The following is a 23,731-nucleotide window of genomic DNA, read 5'->3' on the forward strand; positions in this document are numbered from 1 at the left end:
TTACATGACGAGATGGAAAGGCTTGAAGAAGAAGACCGAAGAAATCTCCCTCCTCTGCGGCGTTCCTGCTCTCGTCGCTGCACGTTCGCCGGAATTCAACACCGTAGAATTCTGGCCGGAGAAGGGCACGCCGGAATTCCACCGGATCAGGGAGCGATACCTCTGCCTTCACAAGAAGAGGAATAACAGCGATGACAAGGGCGATGAAGGAAGCGGCAACAGCGCAGAGCAAATCCCGTGCCTTCCGATGTCTTCTTCTTGCGTTTCCACGACGCTGTTCCATGAGGAGATGGTGGCCATGGAAATCAAACTGAAAGAGATCAGAGAGAGGCTGCAGTTCTTCCAAGCCCATTCTCATACTGAGAATTTGGCAGGTCATTTTCCGGGCGAAGAAGAGCAGCATCTTGCGCCGTACCCCGTTTCCACTCCTCTACAGCAAGATCATCTTTCCTATGATCAGCTTCCTCCAGATTTTGCCACTTTCAATATATTTTTGCAGCAAGATGAGAATTTGGCACGTCATTTTCCTTTTCCGGGCGAGAAAGAGCAGCATCTTGCGCCGTATGCCGTTTCCACTCCTCTGCAGCAATATCATCTTTCCTATGATCAGCTTACTCCAGATTTTGCTGCTTCCAATATGCTTTTGCATCAGAATGATCTTCCTATGATCAATCTGGAAGAAATTTCTCCACTGTCACCACCTCTTCCTCCTTATGACCAGCATACTCTTTCTTTTGCTGATTTTAGTACCGAGGATCCATCAGTTGGTATGCTGCCTTCAGACTCCCCTATGTGGAGCAACTTAGATGATTGGACTTGGTTTGATAGTATTTTTCTAGATTTAGAATATGTTATATAGATATAGCTTATGTAGTAGTTTATCCAGTAACATCATGTTTTTTCTTGTATACAACAGCTCCATAGTATGAAATAAATGTTCTAAGTTTTTTAGGACAAATAAGTAATAAGATTTTGTTGTTTTGGTTCAATATTGATTTTACTGTGAGTGAATTTTGGATTATAAATATAGCTTCAATAAATTTTCTAACTTTAGAAGAAACCTTGCAGATTGAAATACATCCTATGAATCATGAATAAAACCATATATATCAATCAGATGAATGACATTATGATATTAAATACTTCCATCACTTTTAAGACTATAGCTCAACATCTGTGTTTTTCCCTAACACGGACTTGGAATTCGGTAAGATTCCATCATCTCGACCCTCAAATCATGAATTCTATAATTTTTGAATTTTTACAACGCTAAAATAATGGCCAGACGAGACAACAATATCCATTTTTTATGTGAAATCTAATTTTGCAACTAGAAATCATAGACTAACTCACCATCATCCGTAAGACTAACACAAGCCAACTTTTTTTTTTAACAAGAACAAATGCACGTGAATCCTCCTGCAACAAATTATGGCGTATGTTTGCCTTCTAGTTGAGTGGCTGCGACAGTACCCCCTCCGTTTGTGCAATGAACGTCATTAGCCTAGGCAACCATTGATCGGTAGCTAATCCCGTAGACATAAATAATACTACAAAGCCAAATTACAAAAATGGTTCGTCTTCCTGTTATTAGTAATTAAAAACTAGAGAAGAGAAAATTAACGAAATTTTGGTGAGAGATAAAGATAAAAAGTTTCATAGTTAGCTTCAACACTCAACCGCTTTAAAGAATAGTCGTGAAAAAAAGAACAAATGAAAAACATAATGGAGAAGTAGAGGAAAATATTCTTCAGCATTCTATTTCAGACGTATGGACTTTGATTTCACCTACTTTTATTAACACCTTTGATTTTGGTCAACTTTAACTATTCTAAGTATATAACATTTAAATTGTACACTTAGTATGGTAATTGGAGAGGTTCTAAATACATGAGATCTTATGATAAACCTACATGATTCATAATTCTAAGTAAGCCTAGGGTTTGATTTGGTGGAGTGGACATAAGAAATATATGCTAACGAGTTGATGTATGGAACTTAAATAAAAGCATATCATAAAAAAGTTTATATATCTCATATTGGTTAACGAAGAGAATCTAAAATCAACAGTGAGGGAAACTAACATAAAAAATGACACATTCATCACAGCCTTTTCATCAAACTCAAAAATCAGCCCTGGTGCTAGCACAATATTACGGCTTCAAAATAATAAAGGGGCATTCACATGCATACCACCCAATTCCTACATATTTATATATATCTAACACCAAAACTTTATATTTTACAATTATTGTTTTATACCACCCAAAATTTTCACATTGCATTAAAAATAACACTATTTTAACTATAAAATGTGAAATATACTGTTTTATGCAGATGCGAGGTGGCAAGCAAGTAAAAATTCAGTTTTATATGTTAGATATGTAAATACATGGAAATTGAGTAGTATTTTGGCGTGTGCATGAGCTGAACCAGCTTGTTAACGAGCTCAAGAGACAAGCTTATCGAGCAACGAGAGCTCCAGCTCAAACTTGAGCTCATCCCGGCTCGGCTCGTTGGCACACAAGAAGGCTCGATTAACTTAATGCTAGTTATTTTGATGCATTTTCAGGTGAGTCGCCGCTGCATCCTCCTCTTCCTCCTCCGACCACCAATAACTTCTCCAGTGAGCTCCCATATAAAATTGAAGTTTTAGTTCAAGCTCGCGAGCTGGCTGCTACCACTACAAGCCGAGCTTGAGCTCACATTTTGACAGACGAGACGAGCTCGAGCTCGGGTTGACTCATTTACACCCCCTAACAGTATGAATGTAAAACTTCCAATAATAAAATCAGGAATTATTTCTTTAAAGCCTTCAATGATTAATAGATGACTGACCATGTCACAAGATGTTAGAATTTCGATTAAACGGATCGTGAGTCCTGACTTATCATTCCTTTTATCAAATGGGAAATAGAAGAAGAAGAAGATAGAGTAGCCTTCTGGCGCATGAACGTCTGTTCATTGAAGATTGAAACATTTAAATGAAAAAAAATGAAAAGAATATACATTAAAATAACAGTATTTCACTGATAAAACAGAGAAAGAAACAATTTTCAAGCAATTTGAGTCTCCTTGCAACTTCAAGAAAGAGGATAGGAAGAAGTAGATGAACAGGAAAAATATTGGAAATAATTTTCAGCACATCGTTCCCTTTTACTCTATTATTGCATGCGGTATAACCTCCAAGCTGCAATCGAAAAATGGCAATCATGCTGCTATGTAATGGCAACCTATTTAGCCTTAGTTATAACAAACCTTTCATACTTTCTTCTCATTCAGCCATTCTCTTTGACAACTTTCAAAACTGTGTACTCTAGCCAAAATAAGCATATCTTTTTCAAGTTGTACTCACATTTTAGAGCATAATAAATTCAAGTTTATCTGATGTTTCTTAATTCGTGCAACAATCTCAAACTTTAAATACAAGTATTTACACATTTGTCAAAAAACACGTGAACAAAATTATTTTTAATAATTTGATGGATCATGCATGCCTTTTTGAAAGTATCATAAAACCTCCGATGCAAAACAGTGAATTGTTTGTCATATAAAGAAAATTTTATTCACATGAGTGTGTTATCATTTAAGAAATGCACCGGTTTGATTTTAAGAAAAGCTCTTTAGTTTGTTACAGGTGAAGCTGTAGAGTCCAAAAGTAAGGTATATAAATATAAGGCTAGGAAATGTCATTTACGAAAATATTATTGTCAAGTAAAAATTGATCATTACTACCATAAACTGGAGCATGGGTTCAAGCTATTTTGAGGAACAATGTATGCAAAATCCATAGGCGCAATGGCTAGGCCCTTGTATTCAAGCAGCTCATTCGCCACATGTGGGTTTGATTTCAGAAGATTCCCAATCATTTCCTCATGTAGCTGATGATATGTTTGGCCGTCCCCCCCCCCCCCCCCCCCGCCCACCAATAACTTCTTGAGTGAGCTCTCATAAAAAATTGAATTTTTAGTTCAAGCTTGCGAGCTGGCTGCTACCACTACAAGCTGTGCTCGAGCTCACATTTTGATAGACAAGACGAGCTCGAGTTATGGATGGCTTGAGCTCGGCTAGACTCATTTACACCCCCTAAAAGTATGAATGTAAAACTTTCCAATAACAAAATCAGGAATATTTCTTTAAGGCCTTCAATGATTAATAGATGATTGACCATGTCACAAGATACTAGAATTTCGATTAGTTCCAGCACAAAAAAAAAAAAAAAAAAAATCACATACCTTGCCCTCATCTGCATCAGAATGGCGTTGAGGAAACACTACTCTAATATCATTATACAAATAGAAGTGACGCTCTCCCTCAACAGCTCCATTATTTCTCTTTGGCACCGAAAAGGGATCCGATTGACATCTTTGCACTGCTTTGCAACATTTCCTTGAAAAGGGGCATAGAAAACGAACATGTAGGGCATAACGCAGAGCACCAGAAGTAGGGCAATTATCATTTAGTTTTGTAGAGCTATGAATAGATTTCTGATAAGTTATATCCCCCTCTCCGTTCATAAAATAATTGGTGTTCATATTAGCTATAAAACCATTAGGCTGTTCAGGGCTTTCCGAAGGTGAAAAGAACAGGGAATTAAGGTCTGGTATAGTTGGAGATCTACTAGCTTTTTCAGAATGATGATCAGTAGTAACATGCACACAGCCTGCAAAATCAGTAGATGTGTGTTCAAAGCACCTAAAGTGAAATTTATTAGTATCATGCGGCTAGCAATTTCATATTGTACCTTCAGTTTTGTTGGAGAGCACTGAGTTTTGACTTCTCATTCCTTTTATCAAATGGGAAACAGAAGAAGAAGAAGATAGAGTAGCCTTCTGGCGCATGAACGTCTGTTCATTGAAGATTGAAACATTTAAATGAAAAAAAATGAAAAGAATATACATTAAAATAACAGTATTTCACTGATAAAACAGAGAAAGAAACAATTTTCAAGCAATTTGAGTCTCCTTGCAACTTCAAGAAAGAGGATAGGAAGAAGTAGATGAACAGGAAAAATATTGGAAATAATTTTCAGCACATCGTTCCCTTTTACTCTGTTACTGCATGCAGTATAACCTCCAAGCTGCAATAGAAAAATGGCAATCATGCTGCTATGTAATGGCAACCTATTTAGCTTTAGTTATAACAAACCTTCATACTTTCTTCTCATTCAGCCATTCTCTTTGACAACTTTCAAAACTGTGTACTCTAGCCAAAATAAGCATATCTTTTTCAAGTTGTACTCACATTTTAGAGCATAATAAATTCAAGTTTATCTGATGTTTCTTAATTCGTGCAACAATCTCAAACTTTAAATACAAGTATTTACACATTTGTCAAAAAACACGTGAACAAAATTATTTTTAATAATTTGATGGATCATGCATGCCTTTTTGAAAGTATCATAAAACCTCCGATGCAAAACAGTGAATTGTTTGTCATATAAAGAAAATTTTATCCACATGAGAGTGTCATCATTTAAGAAAAGCACCGGTTTGATTTTAAGAAAAGCTCTTTAGTTTGTTTCAAGTGAAGCTGTAGAGTCCAAAAGTAAGGTATATAAATAAATGGCTAGCAAATGGCATTTACGAAAATATTATTGTCAAGTAAAAATTGATCATTACTGGCATAAACTAGAGCACGAGTTCAAGCTATTTTGAAGAACAATGTATGCAGAATCCATAGGCGCAATGGCTAGGCCCTTGTATTCAAGCAGCTCATTGGCCACATGTGGGTTTGACTTCAGAAGATTCCCAATCATTTCCTCAAGTAGCTGATGAAATGTTTGAGGATGGAATAAGTAGTGACCGAAGCCCTACATAAAAAAACTCCTCATTCTTAAAAATTTTCACATCTGTAGAAAATATTAAAAAATGTATAATGAAATACAACCACTTTTTTTATGAGCTTAGATGTATCACTGACGAAGATTATACAAGGCAATTAATCAAAAGAGTTATGTGCATAATCCTTCAAGTACACCAAGTCTGCATTGTGATGATTTTAAAGATCAGTAAAGAAAAAAAAAAGAAATTGATGCTTGTAATTTCACTTTAGGCTTAATCGGTTGCTACAAATTAAAAAATATGCTTAGAAACAAATAAAATTTATCTTAAATCCATCATTTGGTTGAATGGAGTTAGAGATCAATCTTGTATTTTGCACTCTAGAAAGCTTCACTCAACCCCCAAAAAATAGAATTACATTACGTTAATTGAAGAGATATAATACAAGAGATAGAATAAAGCACTGGGTGATGAATTTTCATTGACATAATATCTTCATAAATTTTATAGTAATACAATACTAAAATAAGGCAGCAGAAGAAAGCCAAAAAAGTTTATTGTATAAAGAAAAAGCACTAGCTTTTAAATGTAAAGTGATATTGATACAATATTTAATGATAAAATAACAGAACAAAGTTATAAAAGCAAGTTATACAAATACTAATAATTATAAATGGGAACGAAGAAATAAAGCACCTCAATATGAACGAAGGAATGAGCTGAGGGTTCACCAGTCAATCTGGTTTGGCTCAATGCCTGTCATTTGCCCTGAATTAGAATTGAAGCAGAAGAATAATAACAACAATGGGAAAACAATTCAGATGAAAGTTAAATGTTGCTTTAAATAGTTGTTTCTCTTCCACCTAATTAACCAACATCCATTTCTATCTATTTGGTTGAAAACGTGTAAAATTAACAAAAAAATGTACACGAATTTTAGTATAAAATGCAAAATTTGGGCTGCTCTGTAATTAGTTTAGAGAAAAGGCTCAATTAAATTTGCTTTGTAGATTAGGGTTGTAGATATAATTGTTATATGCTAATAGCTTCCTTTTGGCTTTATAATTGGATTGAGCTCATCTTGTTCTCTAAGCATATCAGCCATATTACAACATGATACGCAAGCTCGTTCATTAAACAAGTCGGATATGATTAGAACCCACGTGTTCAGGTTGGTAACACAAAACATCATACAATGAAAAGCAATTTTTTTGCAAAAATACAATAAAATAAAACATATTGAAAGAATGATGTGTAACCTCCCTATGTAAGACACTATTAGAAGTTTGTCATCACTTGTTTTTCCTACCATGCTTACTGAATATAACTGTTAACCATCCTTCACTGACAAAGACAACAACATACCATAAAATAACAGAACCAAGTTAAAGCATATCGCATTAGAATTCAAAGTATGCTTCACTATAATATCAACTTGTTTGAATCAATTTATTTGGAATATTTCTTTTTAGGAACTGATGAAATACCTATTGCAATTTAGAGAATTATGAGGGATACTAAAACGTTTTGTTTGATCAAGAAATCCATTCAATAAAATTTCAAAGATTAAGGGAATGTCCAATGATCGAAGATGGAGCATTTGATATCAATAATTAGGACAAGAAAAGTTCTACATGAAGCAAATTATGGAGGAATCAAATTAATAATTCATACAATGAAACTACAAAATAAAGTAATTGTATATGAACTTTGAATATTTATGTCCAACTAGAAGTATCAATTTTATTTCGTACTATAAAGATTAAATATAGAGTTAATTTTTTTTTGTTAAGACAATTAATGAAAATAATTAAAGTAGAGAGAATTCTCATATATTGTTTACAGGTATATAATTGAGTACAATATAAATTGAATTAATATCCATTAAGAAAACGGTGTTAAGGGTATGTTGATTTCATTGAAGCCATAACATGGATCATTAATTAGTGTTGGACATACTTGTGCAAAGACAAAAGATAATTACTAGAAAAACAAGTTATCAAAAACAAAAAATGGAGATCGTAGATATATTTCTAGGAAATACATTCTAATGAGATCCAGTAATGCATTCTTGAGTTTTCTAGGGCATTAAACTCTTTTAATTTTGAAATAGTCCTCATAAAATAAACGTTCTTAAAGAGAAGCGCATTATAATGTCAATAAATTTATGATAACAAGAAAACCAAACTATTTGATGCAAAGATGAATAGTATCTTTAATCTATTAATGTCGTCATCTTTCTCTCGATATTGATATTAGCATGGTTTAAATACCATACAAGTATTCTAAAGTAAATTCACTACAAATAAGTAACAATATTTACATCTATTATTTAACTTTTATAAGCATTTCAAATCAGACAACTAATATCTACTGCTTCCCCAACCCATTGCTCCACATTCCTTGCCATGCCACCACCTTACGCAGCCGTAAACAATCAACCCCATAAAAGGTGTCTGTGTGTGTCGTTTTAGTTGTTTTTTTTTTTTCAATTTTTGTGTTGCTTGTAACTGCTTGTTGGCTTTTTGAGTAATAATAGTGCTTTGGTTATTGTCGTTTGTTTTAATTTTGGTATCAACAATCATTCGACAAATTATTTAGCAATAAAATGTATCAAAATTGAAAGATGATTAATGTAAGATTGCTTTCAATTACAGGAGCATTAGTTGTCACTTACATTTAGCCGAAGTTTCAGAAAATTAATATAATCGATGACATTATCAAGTATAGATGCCTGATTACCCTAAAAATAAGCAAAAACAAACAAAAAAAAATAGAATGCATAAACACCATAGTGAATATAGAAAGGGAAAAATGTCAACATTGAGATAAAACTTTTGAAAAACAGGGCTTCCAAGTCATTTAAATTGCATAAATTTTAGTTGTTTGCATGACACAAATAATCATATGAAACAATTTCTAGACATTTGTTCCTCGAGTTTATAACAAACTTCTATTGAGTATAGTCTAATAAGAGTTTTTTTTTAATTTTTTAACTGAGAAAATTTGGGGCTGGATAACAGACCTCAATTTGAGTAGGATTATTTATATCGCTATGAATTTATTTTGAGATGGATAAAATAAATGAATTGTTGAAAATATAATAGTAATTTTAATAAAAGGCATTCTAGCTATTTGACTTTGATCGGCTTATAAATTTTTTTTAATATTTAGCAAAGAAATTAATTGTGAACCACAAAACATTCAACATTTATTTATATATATTAGTTGGAGCTACAGGACATAGTAAACATATTGTTTCAGAATATGGTAGTGCATTTTTCAATACTTTAATTGCTTCGACAACTTTAGTTCTATATATCTGCCATAAGCAAACTTTTAACAAATATACAATGCAACTTAGGAGAGAAATAAAACGAAGGTTAGGTTATACTGCTCCAATAAATAGCTACGGTACAAGGCTATATGTGTTATTGTTGCGGAGAAAAAGAACGATTTTGTATGAGAGAATGATAAAATTGTAACAAACTCCCAAAGAACACCAAAAATTTTCTTACCCGACTACAAAGTACTTTTGGAGGTCTAGCCAAATTTGTTGCCATGCTTGCTTCATATTGTTGTGTGACATTAGAGCAGTATTTTGATTTAGGCTTGATCAGGACACCAAAGGGGAGCCAATTCTCAAAAATGAAATGGAACAAGCATATTCCACAAATAATGAAAATGAAATATACTTATGAAATAAATGGGAATCAACTTACGATCAAAGTTACTTGTGCACATATCAAAAACAATAATTAGAAAATAGAGTTGTAAATATGAACATACTTATGCAGGTTCTTCAGATTCAACCTTATTTGCAAAATTGGTTTGTTCTCCTTGAGTATTTGATAATGAATATCAAATCTATATCTTAGAAAAGCTTCAAACGCTTAGACTTCCGACATTACATCTGACATTATTGTAGAACATAGGTACCGCAAATTACCCCGGAAGGCAAGAAAAACTCCAAACTTCCAAATCTTATGAATTTTAGGTGGTGGATTCGAGGAATACGATTGACAAGTCTTGAATTGTATCGAAGTCTATACCTGCTCAATGAGAGCTATTCTTTTAATACGCATGTGTCTTCTCCACTGTCATCTTCTCATATTCTTATTATGTTGCGTTTGAATCTCTTGAAATTCAAGTTTTATTATGATACTGTCCTCCAGGTCATCTCAATTTTTATTATGTTGCAAGGTTATAGTCTCATCTTTTTATTAATAAAAATTCAAAGTTTTATCAGTACGAAACCTGCTAATTGGCGAAGCGTACTCAACATGTATATCCTCTGTTTCAGCACAAATTCTCGCATCCTTTTATTTATCATCCAAAATGACATTTAGAGAAAATCAAAAGTGTAAATCATTTGAAGTGAAAACCATTTAAAGTGAAAACCATCAATGGAGCCAAATAGTTTGTCTTCTTTGATGGTCATCCTAGAACTAATTGGATATTCCTCAAGGATGAGAAATTTGAAACTACACCAATCTGTTGGTCCTTTTATGACATAATTTACACTTAGTCTCAATGCAAGATTTAAATCCTCAAAATTGATAATGCAAACGAATACTTTAAGCAGATCTTTGGATCCTATCTTGCAAAGAATAGTATCATCCATGTGAGTTCCTGTGTTGAAACTCCACAATAAAATAAGATAGATGAGAGGAAAAATATATATCTCCTCCAGTTATCTAGGTCTATAATACTTTCTCACAATGTCCTAAAACTTTTCTGGGGAGATGCCAACTAAACCGCCTACCTTATTAAAAGAATGCCAAGCATGGTCCTTGGTTTCAAAACCTCTCTCCATGTTTTGATGAAAACATACACTCTCTTTTGTTCACATTTACCAACTAAACTGCCCAAAGCTTGATCCAAAATCCATCAAATTTCTCTTTCCTGGACATGATTCTAACAAAAAGAAGTGTGCATTATTCTTCCATTACTAAAAAAGCTACAACTCAAGGAATGTTACATTTTTTGAAAAATAATCCTACTACCCCAAATCTGAAATTCAGGGGGAGAGTCTGGGTGAACATCAAATTTGGGATACTACTCTGGATACCTACACCGAATTAGAGTCACCACAACCTATTCTACTTTCCTCTAATCATCTTGTCTCCTAAGTTCCATCACTTTATAATATCTAATATGAGATTGATAATAAGAAAATGAATAAGGAACTTCGTGTGTACACTAGGTGAAATAAATTCACTGAGCCCGATAGAAACCACATGACTGTTCACAACCAAACTATAATCCACACATCTCCGAAGTTCCAACAGAAGTGGAATTTAGTAAAGAGGATGGAAAGTTGCACAAATTATCCTATTTAGGAATATATTGCCTACGAGAAGTTTTCATCACCTTCTAAATTTTTTGTATATAATCTTCATATTGTGCAAATATCCAAGTCTATATATGAAGCATTTCAAAGTCCAGAATAGAAAAATGTAATTGAAGAGAAGATTCTAGCATTTGACCTAAATGACACATGGGCCTTTACAAAACTTCTTCTAGTTTTAAAAGTCGTTGGGAGTAAATGAGTGTTTAATATTAAGTACAAAGCAGATCGGAGCATTGAGAGATTTAATGCTAGGTTGGTGGCTAAGAGTTTCACTCAATCTTATGGGGTAGACTATTAAGAGATCTCTGCACCCATGGCCAAGATGAAAAATGTAAGAGTTCTTTCCTTGGCAGTGAACAAAGTGTGGGAACTACATCAACTCGATTTCAAGAATGCCTTTTTTGAATGAAGACCTTGAAGAGGAAGTTTGTATGGATATCCAACTCGGGTTATTGAATGAGTGCTGGACAATCCTATGTATGGGGGCAATCCCATCATATGGAGGAGCAAAAGGGCAAGCAATTGTTTCTAGGATTAGTGCAAAGTCTGAGTGCTGGACACAAGCTTTGGGAATTTATGAAGGAATGTGGATCTGAAGGTTATTAAATGAGCTGAGATGCTCCATGACAAATCCTATAATGATCTTTTGTGACAGCCAAGCCATCAGTAGTATTGCAAAGAACAATGTGCATCATGACATGACCAAATGCATTGAGATTGTTGGACATTATCTCTGGAAAGGTTAATAATGGTAATATTCAAATCTAAATTCCAACTCATCTTCAAATCGTTGATGTCTTAACTATATCCATGACCCAACTTGGGTAGTGTGAAATTCTACCCCCGTTATGTGGCCGAGACAACCAGCCATATGCGCCTCATATGTTCAAATTGTGAAAGTTATTGGATGGATTTTCCTATTTCAGCTTTATTCTTTTATATTGTGTTGTATGTTTTTCTATTATTGTTTGTTTTGTATTTAGTAATTTGTAATAATCTTAATTATGTTTGCCCTAACTGTTACTCATAAAATATGGGATAACGTTGTAATTTGAATATGAGGGAATAAGAGATTATTGTCTCTCAACCTTCAAATACTCATTCTTCTCTTTGCCTACCCCGTCACAACTCTTGAGGCCTTTTCTATGAAAAGTGATGGTATTTCAAATTCAAGGTTTATGAACCCTTCAAATGCACATAATTCTGGAGTTCATGATGAAGATGTAGATGCTAAATTAATGGCAAGGTTGGATGAGCTTGGGAAAGAAGAGGAAGAAGTTGCGAGTGATATAGATGATGATGAGGATGATCAAAAAGCTAGTTCTTCAGATGTTGATGAAAATGGAAATTATCTGAGGGTTGACAAAGATAAGGATGATGAAGATGACGAAGATGTTGATGAGGCAAGTTATTCGAAGGCTGTTGAAGATAAATATGATGAGGAAGAGAATAATGAAGATGATGATAAGAATGACAATGTTAAAAATAATTCTCAAAGTAATGTTGTCGTGAGTGTTTAAACTGGTTTCAGATTTGTTGAGGTTGTTGTCAGTATAAAAATTTAATCAAATTAGTTTATCTAATTATACGATGAAAATGAAAATATAAATTTTTAATTGTATATTTAGGCTTCATTATTTATTTTTGAAATTTTCGAACACTTTACAGGTTCTAGCACCGAGGGTAATAAGTCCAAGAACATCTATTCCAACTTCTATGCAACACAATGCATTAGGCTTGCTACACAACCCTTCTTATCAATCTTCTATAAGAAACAATTTTATTAGAAGATTTACATTCATACCACACACTTCTTATGTATTTACAACGCGCAAGTCAAAATCGCAGCAACAAAAAACAAGTATTCATGTAACTTCAAAAAATAAATTAGCATATCCAATACAAAAAAAGGTTTTTTAGGATATTATTTCAATACATTCTCTGTTAAAGGTCGAAAGGTTATTCGTTCCCATGTTATTATTTAAAGAATTTACATGTACCAAAAACTTTATCCTAGATACAAAATGGGGCACACAAAGGAATCAAAATGTATTTAACTAGGGTCATATTTGAATTTAGAATTTAGATTTTTTTTTATTGTCCTTGTTACTATATATAAATGGATTGATGGTTTTAATTCTAATTTGAGTATTGATAAACAAAATTTTTTTGAGTGGCTAATTTAGTTTCATTTAGATCCAAATTATATAAAAAATAAAGACATTAGAAAAATTACTGAAGCTATATTTATGATCAAAAAATCACTCAAAAGTAAAGTCAATTTTGAGCCAAAGCAACAAAATTTTATTACTTATCTTGTCCTAAAAAGTTTAGAACATTCATTTCATACAATAGAGTTGTATACAAGAAAAAAATGATGTCATTGGATAAGCTACCACTCAAGCTATATCTATAAAGCAGATTATAAAGCTAGAAAAGCACTATCAGCCCAATTCCAATCATCTAATTTGCTCCAAAATGGGGTGTCCAAAGGCAGCATACCACCTGATGGATCATCGGTGTTAAGATCAACAAGATGATGGAGAGATTCATCAAATGGAGTAGGTTGTTCAAGATATTGAAAATGTTGAACAAATGGAAGAGGTTGGTCAAAATGTTGTAGAATATCATGTTGCAAAGGCATATTGAAACCAGCATTATAAGGAAGGATGCATTCAACAGATATATAATATTGGTCAGTTGAAGGAATAGATTGAGCAAATAAAGAAAGTTGTACAAGTGGGTGGTAAATGTCTTGCTGGAAACACATTGAAACCAGCAAAAAGAGGAATAGGTTGGTCATGAGAAGGAAGAGGTGGTGCGGGTGGAGAAGTTTGTTCTAGATTGATCATAAGAAGATCATCCGGCTCCAAAAATATATTGAAATTAGCGAAATCATGAGGAAGTTGATCATAAGAAACAAGATCCTACTGCAAAGGAGTGGAAACGACGAACTGCGCAAGAAGCGGCTCCTCTTCGTCCGGAAGCTGACGTGCCAAATTCTCAGTATGATAATCGTTTTGGAGGAAGTGCAGCCTCTCTCTGATCTCTTTCAGTTTGATTTTCATGTTGATGTGTTAATTTTTCGGCTTTAATTTACATCAAATCTACCAATAGAACATTAAAATCCCTTATGATCTAGGACTTCTAACTATCGTCTAATAGAACAAGTGGCTTAAAAGACAATATCCTAATGGAATGGTTTGCAAATTGCAACCAAGATAGAGGGCTAGAGGAATTTGGCACGTCAACTTCAGGGCGAAAATGAGCCGCTTCTTGCATAGTTTGCGTTTCCACTCCTTTGCAACAGGACTTTCTTTCTTATGATCAACTTCCCCCTGATTTTGCTAATTTCAATATGTTTTTGGAGCAGGATAATCTTCTTATGATCAATCTGGAACAAACTTCTCCACCCGTACCACCTCTTCCTACTCATGAACAGCCTATTCCTCTTTTTGCTGGTTTCAATATGTGTTTCCAGCAAGACATTTACGACCCACTTATATAATCTTCTCTATTTGTTCAATCAATTTCTCCAACCGACCAATATTATCCATCTGCTCAATACATCCTTCCTCATCATGTTGATTTTGATATGCCTTTGCACCATGGTTTTATATATCATTTCGAGCAACCTTCTACATTTGCTGAACAACCCACTCTATTTGATGAATCTCTCCATCATCTTGCTGATTTTAATATCGAGGATCCGTCAAGTGGTATGCTGCTTTTGGACTCCCCTATGCGGAGCAACTCGGATGATTGAACTTGGGCTGTTTTATTAGATTTAGAATCTGCTTTATAGATATAGCTTGTGTAGCAGCTTATCCAGTGACATCATTTTTTTTTCTTATATAGAACTCTATTGTATGAAATGAATGTTCTAAACTTTTTAGGACAAGATAAGTAATAAAATTTTGTTGTTTTGTTTCAATTTTAATTTTACTTTGAGTAATTTTTGGATCATAAATATAGCTTCAATAACTTTTCTAATGTCTTTATTTTTTTATATAATTAGGATCTAAATAGAACTCAATTAGCCTTACAAAATAATTTTCTTTATCAATAGTTAAATTACAATACAAACCATCAATCAATTTTAAAAAAAAATAAAATAACAAGGATAATGATAAAAAATTAAATTCAAAATTCAAATATTACCCTAGTTAAATAGATTTTAATTTCTTTGTGTGCATCATTTTTTTACTAGAATAAAATTGTTGGTAAATGTAAATTCTTTGAATAATATCATGAGAACGAATAACCTTTCAACCTTTAACGAAGTATGCATTGAAATAGCATCCTGAAAAACCTTTTTTGTATAGGATATGCTAATTTATTTTTTGAAGTTATATGATTACTTGTTTTTTTATTGCCACAATTTTGACTTACATGTTGTAAATACATAAGAAGTGTGTGGTATGCATGTATATCTTCTAATAAAGTATTGTTTTACGAAAGTTCAGACTAATACTTCTCAACGCTTGTTTCATTCTTTATAGCTTGCTTCATCTATTTTTTCCCTATACATGCATACCACACAATTTCGGTATATTTACATATCTAACACCTAAACTTTTATTTTTTTTACATTTATAACACCAAATGATTTATATCACATCATATACCACTATTACTAGTTTATGAAAACTATACTAACAGGAAATACAATTTTCAAGTATGGATAAAGTTGTATAAGTGTAAAAATCAAAGTTCAATGAAGCCAATGCATGAAAGAATGTTTGCACAGATATGAAGGAAGGGAAAGGTTGCACTTCAAAAAATTTCTCGTCAAAATAATACAGTTCTAGAGGAATGCTATGGCAACACAAACAGTGACATTATTGTGAACATAGGTACAACAAATTATTTCGAAAGGCAAGAAATACTCCAAACTTCCAACTTTTGCAGCAGGACACAGAGAGTTTGATAAACTGCTCGATGCTTTAGTATCAAGAATATTAATTATAGGCAACAAATGATTTAAAGTTGAAGCGCCAGTTTCATAAAAGCATGTTCTCTTCAGGTAATTTCAATTAGATCTTCCAACATCCAACGGTGAATCTGTTGCTTGTACACCGGGATTATATTTAAGTAGAGGTGATGCACTCCTATCAATCATTTCACTAGATGTAGTTGTAAGTTGTGGCCTTGGATTGGGAAAAACATTATCAGGAAGAAGAATATTTGCATTATAACTGAATCCTTACGCCAATTTACATAGAGAAAAGTTATTTTTATTTATAGCATAAATTTCATGTCAGCTTCTTTTATATCTAGTAACCCATTTTCTTCTCACACATTTACATCCTACAAGCCTCATTGTTTTCGATGTCTTCCATCAAGGATTTCTTTAGTATAAAATCAATCTCATGTATGATGATAGTCGATAAATAGAGAGAATTTAATTGAAAAAAAATTTAATTGAAAAAAGAAACATAGTTGCATGTTACCTGACAAATATCAATAAACAAATTCATATAGCCAAATAAAAAACTAAAAATGAAGTTGTTGTATCACAAGTTCAGTAAATGCTAAAAATCTTTAAATCAAACAGATCAATAGTTTATTAAAAATTAGTTTTCCCATGACACAACTAGTTGCATAACTTTGCATTGCAAGAAAATTAAGGGAAATTATACAAAGATCAATTAGTTATGAAAGCACAATAACTTTTTGGATAATCTTACTTATGCAGTCGTTCATTAAAAAAAATTTCCAACAAACACCATATGGCACAATCTTATTAATCTATGACTACCATATCAAATATCTTGCAATCAAGAACCTAGCTGCATTAAATATGCATGTTTCCCCATTTTTCACAAGACAAATGGAAAGCCCATGAAAGAGTTCATCCATAGCTACCGAGTATATAGGTTCATTTAAATTTATAATAAATACCTCATCAGTATTAAGAACTTTGAAATTTAAAACTAACAAGAGGCTTGATGCTACTCTCACACATAAGATGCACATGAAATTTTGTCTATCTTGATCTAATTCTATGATAAAAGACAAAATGAAACATCTTAATTTACAAAACATAAGACCGACATTATTTTGGTTAAAAAATAATGCATATAAATTCAGGATGCATTAAAAAAAAACATTTTGAAGAATACAAAACAAAATTAAAAATTTTAAAAGAAGGTTGCCACTACACCAAAAATCATCATAGCTATATTTATCCTAACTAATTGAAGTTAATTTTTTGAGTCCATATTAATCATGCATTTGCACTAAAGTATAGCATGAGAAGTAACCTTCTGGACAACTTTTATCCACAATATCGTGGGTTTAACCCTTTTCCCTTATCTTTCAACACTAATTTTATTTAACTAATAGGTGAATTTTCTACTATACATTATGCATGTTCAAACCATCGAAAACCTATTTTTCAATACCTTAGCTTCAATTAATGCTACCCACAACCTCTCTAATATAATTATTCCTCAATTTTTCCTTTATAATTTTGTCACGCAAATAATTTGAATTTCCTTTTTTTGTTCTGTCAATCTCAACCAGTCAATCAATAACATTTGTACTAGCCAACACTATAATTCAATTAATCCAAATAACATAATTGCAATTTATAAATTTTAATTTTAAATCTCCATGACATTGTTTTAGTGTAATACTTTTGGGATATTTCTCTATTTATATCTCACTTGATTACCAACTGAATCTTAAAGTTATTGTGCAAAAGTGTCACTTTATCTTATTTAATAATTTTGAGTTATTAGGTAATATTTATCATTTTTCAAAACAATACTAATAGTATAGCTAGCAGCAACAACAACCTTCTTTGCTCATTCCTCAACACACAAAGAAAATTGATCAAGCAATCTCAACCATCAATGTTAAATAAAATGTGTTTAATCATCTTAATTTTGTCAATAACAAGTATTAGAATTTTTGTTTTGACATTTCAATTTTCAGTCTTTATAATCTTAAATTATTTTCATATACTGAAAACATAAGTTCAAAATAAAAGCCTATGCAATTAATCAATGCAATAGGAATGATTTTTCCTCCTAAGGTAAACTATATGATTTTATCTCTTGAAAGAGTTCAACATTACATTTCAAGAATTACATGTATAGTGCGTCAATTCTTGGGAAGCTATAAGCCTTTGATGTCTTTACCTAGCTTTCTCGTGCTACTTTTTTATGAAGGTTATTCTTGTTTTTTCAAAACAAAACTTAGAAAGAATGATAAATTGTTGAGAGTGTAGATGGGTGAATTTTATTTTGTTATACTTTAAGAGCCAATTGGGATTTTTTTTTTTAGTTTTTTTGGAGATGGTGGATAAAGCAATTGGTGGCTTCTAGTGAAAATAGAGGATAACAAAGAGAGTCAGTGGTGAGCAACACTTAGTGGAGGTGATAATTTTTATAAAATTATTCAAAACACTAAAAAAATTTTTCGCGGGTGTTATTAAAAATATTTATGTAATTTTTGGTGTTTGTGGATAGTATGGTCAAATGTTATTGCTGGCTATGATAGCTCGGTTTCAATTTGTATCCACATGCATTTCAAGTTTTATAGGTTATGTTTTGCTGTGTAATGTGAATATTGAGTGTATCATTGTTTGCTTGAATGCTTTTGCTTGATGTTGGAGTGCTTGTGTCACTTTGGAGTGAGCAAAAAAACAATAATTAGCTCAATCTTTTCCTTTACAAAACTTCCTTTAAACTTTTACGACATCTCATAGTAGAGTTTTCATCCTTCCCGATTCATGTTCTTAGAGTAGACAACATTACAAATCTTTGCCTCTTGCTTAGTGTATTTTGAAACTGGATGATAACGTTAGTGTTATACTCTCCTGCTATTTTATAATGAGATTGATGAAAAATTTTCGCTACTAATTTTCTAGAAGATGGGAGCTTTATATACACAAAAGAAAATTAATTTGGTGCTCTTGTTCCTTTGAAAATTTCGTTATATCCAGTTTTTGCTTGCCATTTCAAAGTCTACAAAGGCTTCAGTGTTATATGAGTAATGATACGGGATTTTGTGCTTATAATTAACTTTAATTGTAATGTAATATGTAAACATAAAATTGTTTCATCCGTAGAACAAGGAGTACGGTGATTTTAGTTTGTCATTTTTCTAGTTATCTATAGTGTTTGCGTACCCAAAATCCTGTTAGTGAATTTTGAAGCCTGATTTTAATAATCTTACTACTGTTTTTATTTATAAGTGTATTTGAACTTTTTTGGAGATACTAGAAAGTATTAAAGCATTTCACATGCTTTAAAATTGCTGATATTTATATTTTATTTTTAGGAAAGACTCTGAGAGACACAGAATACACACTAAATGAAAACCAAGTGCCTGTCACCTTTTATATAGTTGTTTACTCACATATTCAAACTGAATGAAGTCTTTAAGGTTATGATCTATGGTGTAAATAGAATACACACATAAACATCTATATTATTTTGTCTCTTGATGCTTGGTGTTAGCTAAACTAATTTTGAAAAGATTTGGTCAAATATGTGCTTTTTGGTTTGTTTGTAAATGTAACTATTGTCTTTATGCATCTAACAATGCATTTCTAAGTTTTAGTTCCTTTATCACAATTTCACTCCTTATACCTTTATATAAAACTAATGGTTTATGATGGTCGTTGAGCATAACATGTTATGGCGCCAGAACACTTGAGAACTTGTAAACAAATTTGGAGTTTGGACCTATCTTGGTTAATATCAAATAAAATGATGGAGCATGAATATTATTTTTTGCAACCTGTTTTTCCTTTAAAAGTGCATAGCAAACTTGAGCAATTCATATCTATTGATTTATTACTACCATGAAGCGAGGAAATATATAGTTCATTCGTCAAAATCAACTCATAAAATATTAAGACGCACTCATCAAAAGTCAGTGTGCATTCATCAAGGAATAATGCATACTTATTAAAGGCACCCAAGATGCACACATCAAAGAATTGAGTGCACAATTAAAATGTCAAAGTACTCTCATAAAATACCAAACTACATCCATTAAAGACCGAGATTCGTCAAAAATTTAGGATGCGCTTGTCAATGGCAAGGACACATTCACCTGACAAAAATGGACTTGTCGAAAACCATAGTAAATATGCACTCATCCCAATTCAAGTGTTTACTTGCCCAATAAAAGAGAACACTCACTGCAATTTGCTAAGCCACTTGCCTAGTCAACAAAAGCTACTTGCCCATGCATGTACCAAACTAATGATATCCTCAAAAGGTGAGCATTCATCTTAGAAAGCTAGCAACCTTATTTACATTATCGGTGACTCCTTGTCACCCGCCTAAGAATTTGTTGTAACCCGCCTAAGAAGTTGTCCATATATGTGCAAGAATGCCTTAGCATTCAAAAATAATTTATTTATCTTACAAATAAATTCCTCATAACGATCTTTCTAAATGTAGTTTTCACATTCACATGAATTTCATTAAGGATAACAGCGCAGACACATCATGTACATGATCATGTGGCATTCACAACATACAAGCACGAAGAAAATATGAAGAAATTAAAATATAACATTCCTTTTTCAGGAAATCGGCAACCTTAGACCAAATACACATCGTCAAAGGATTCATAATCTGCTATTGGGCATAATGATCGTAACTGAGCGTCACTTGAACATATATTGAATCGCCAAAACTGCTGGAAAAAAATTTATATAAATGCACCTTCAAAGATGAATCAACGATGCTAAAGTCCGACTGAGAATTAAGCGTCACGCAGATCAGAAATGAAACCAAATCTCGCAAAAAGGAAAAATTACATTTAATCCTAAAAAACAAGAAAATTTTATAGATCCAAAAAACCATTAATAAGAGAGACTTAGCATTAGATTCATCGGCGTCAAAGCAACGATCAATGAACAATACACGAAAAGCATCAGCGAAATGCAAGATGACAATCAGAGCAGAGCTAGGATGATAGCATTAAGCTGAAACAAGAGGGGGAGAATGATATAAATGGCATTGTTAGCAATCAAAAACATAGGAACCTGGCCGTCATCAGAGCATCGCATTCGATCGGATGATGAGAAGGGAGGAGAAAGGAAATACCAGCGGATTGCTTGCAGAGGAAGATTGGGAAAGTTCGTGCAAATAATCTGATGGTTCCTCAAGCTCAGCTTTTCGCACTGACACCGATTTAATGTTTGCAGAATGGAGAAAAGCGCGGGAGAAAAGTACCGAATATACCCCTCTATAAACCATTTAAAGTATTTATTAATTTTATGCTTTTGATAAACCTCTCTACTTTTCGTATATGAAAACAATAAAATTAGCATATTAAAATATTTACATTAAAGCAATTAGTTTTTTACTAAATAGATTATAACAAACATTAAGCATATAGTCATAAATTTTAAAAAATTAGTTTTTGAACAACATTGAAAAATATGAGAAAAATGTATATCAACAGTAATTGCCGTGTGTGTGTGCCTGTGTGCAAATTAATTATGTAACTATTGTCAGAGTCTCAATTATAGAATCGTCTTTTTTAATCCCTTCTCTAAATAATTTTGCAAAATATATAATTATTATATTATAAGAATTAAAATGATTTTTATAAAGATTTATTGAAAGTATCACTATATAAAGAGTTGTTACATTTTTTTAGATATTTGTGCAAATTTAATGCACACACATTATGCACGAGCCTTTCAAATCAAAATCTTTTGATTAAAAACAGAAGCACTCAATAAATAAGTTAAAGTGACTCATATATAGACCTTGTTTGATTTGTAAAGTCATATATCGCCACAAAATATAAAAATTTTCTCATTCTTTGAAGAATGATATTTATGGTATCTTTTAATCTTTAAATTTGCTCATTGTTTTCGATAGAAGTCATATTGATTAAAAAAAAAACGCCATAGGCCTTGTGAAAATTAGAAATAATAATAATAAAGTAATTTATCCATAACTTTTTTTCTTATGAAATAAAATGTTCTCTTTATTATATCCTCATTTATTTTTTATAAAAAGTATGTACATGCCACATACAATAGAAAATTTATGAAGTAAGCATTCAACTCGAAAAGTATATAGGGGTTTTGACCTGTATATCACAGAAAATTTTCATTTTTTTGTGTGTAACACACACTAGATCATTTATCTCATGACATTTTGAACTATATTTTATGCAATCTCAAAGTATTGATTTTTTTCACTAAACTAAAATAAATTTTTGACATTCAGAAAAAAAAAAAAATTATATTATAAGTTGATGCTAGTAGTGTTGGATGTTTCTACATGCTCATCATAAAATGTGTCAATTTATACAACACTAATTATTCCTCTCTCTGCTCCCAAACAAAGGGGAGTTGCTTATTTAAGAAAAAGATGTTGTAGTTGTTAATGCAAAAACATTATGTCAATTAAATAAATAAAAAAAACTATTTTTGATGTTGGTGGCTTTTACATGGGAACTACAATTATTTTGTGTACTATAACTTGTTGTGCTCATGTACTGAGTGATATGTTGCAATGTTAGAAAAGCTTGTTGAACAAGATAGAAGGTTCAGAAGAAACTTGATTTTGATGTGATAAAAAAATAGCTGGAGCTATATTAGCTTAATTCCATTAGTTTTAAGGTTCAAGTTAAATAATGTGTTAGATTATGAGCAGTCATTGACATAGAAAATTATATCAGATTTTTTTTTGTTTATAAGGAAAGTTTTTTGGTTTTGCTTTGTATTAAAGCACTAGTAGTAAGTAACATTTTATAATTTTCCAATCTATTAAGTTTTGAAATGTGATCTTAGTTTCTTTCTTCCATCGTGGATTCACTTCGATCTTCTGCATTCTTCCCTTCGAATAACGGAACTAACATTTTTTTGCGCAAAAGGAAGAGATTAAGCTTTTAAAATTATAACATCAATTAGTGAATTGATTACAATGAATGATATGGATGTAAATGTTGTAACGTTTCACCTTATGAGAGTAAGTACAACCATGATTAAAAATAGTATGCATCAAAACAATACTCATGTTGATACAAGCTTGTAATATCTTATATATCCAACAAGCTCGCATTAACATACCACCCAACTTTTTACATATTTACATATCTAACATACAAACTTTACTTTTTGACATTTATACCTGCACTAAGCCTTTCAAATCACAAAAAATATACCACTATTAATTTAACTTTTAAAAAGTAGAATACACCTTTTCAAGCGTAGGTGAGATGACATGTATGAATTTAATAAAATTATTTTAAATTATCGTCTTCATCGAAAATTTTTAAATGACTTTTTTGTGCGAGATGAATGGAGATGCTAATTCAAGAATAATTATTTAATTATAACATGACCAATGTGTTTTTCAAGTCTATTGTATTATGTTTGGATTGGTAGTATATATTTTACTTTGATGACAAATACATATGATAACAACTTTATGAAGATTTGAATTATTGTTTATTTATATATTTATATTTGATTATGAGATGTTGCCAAATTTGTACTTTGTTTTGTTAAACATATTGTATATTTATATAGATATGAATAAAATTATTATGTTTTGAATGCGCGTGCTTATAATAGATAGATAGTTAGATATATATATATATA

At 32.0% G+C, this 23,731-nt stretch overlaps 2 protein-coding genes and 1 long non-coding RNA gene across 3 annotated transcripts; 1 reads left to right on the forward strand and 2 right to left on the reverse strand.

Annotated features, from left to right (window-relative positions):
• Positions 1 to 2,344: 2,344 nt before the first annotated feature.
• Positions 2,345 to 3,890, reverse strand: LOC110030086. Its single transcript, XR_002294617.1, has 3 exons — positions 3,736 to 3,890; positions 2,839 to 2,957; positions 2,345 to 2,756 (listed from the first exon to the last, which is right to left on the reverse strand). It is a non-coding gene; the product is annotated as an uncharacterized LOC110030086 (long non-coding RNA).
• Positions 3,891 to 4,172: 282 nt separating this feature from the next.
• On the reverse strand, positions 4,173 to 21,264 carry LOC110030087. The gene is made up of 5 exons (XM_020732645.1): positions 21,213 to 21,264; positions 6,480 to 6,539; positions 5,622 to 5,812; positions 4,745 to 4,847; positions 4,173 to 4,663 (listed from the first exon to the last, which is right to left on the reverse strand). The coding sequence occupies exons 3-5, from the start codon at positions 5,625 to 5,627 to the stop codon at positions 4,173 to 4,175; spliced, it is 600 nt and encodes a 199-aa protein (XP_020588304.1). The 5' UTR covers positions 5,628 to 5,812; positions 6,480 to 6,539; positions 21,213 to 21,264.
• Positions 12,315 to 14,644, forward strand: LOC110030088 (prostatic spermine-binding protein-like). Its single transcript, XM_020732646.1, has 2 exons — positions 12,315 to 12,644; positions 14,510 to 14,644. The coding sequence occupies exons 1-2, from the start codon at positions 12,315 to 12,317 to the stop codon at positions 14,642 to 14,644; spliced, it is 465 nt and encodes a 154-aa protein (XP_020588305.1).
• Positions 21,265 to 23,731: the final 2,467 nt, after the last annotated feature.

Source organism: Phalaenopsis equestris, unplaced genomic scaffold, assembly GCF_001263595.1.
Source record: "Phalaenopsis equestris unplaced genomic scaffold, ASM126359v1 Scaffold000652, whole genome shotgun sequence".
NCBI lineage: Eukaryota > Viridiplantae > Streptophyta > Magnoliopsida > Asparagales > Orchidaceae > Phalaenopsis > Phalaenopsis equestris.

Coding starts and splice junctions, on each gene's coding strand:
- LOC110030087 (XM_020732645.1), bottom strand. Junction 4,664..4,744: donor GCTCTCCAACAAAACTGAAG/GTACAATATGAA, acceptor CTGATTTTGCAG/GCTGTGTGCATGTTACTACT.
- LOC110030088 (XM_020732646.1), top strand. CDS start 12,315: ATGAACCCTTCAAATGCACATAATTCTGGAGTTCATGATGAAGATGTA. Junction 12,645..14,509: donor ATTCTCAAAGTAATGTTGTC/GTGAGTGTTTAA, acceptor TTTTTGGAGCAG/GATAATCTTCTTATGATCAA.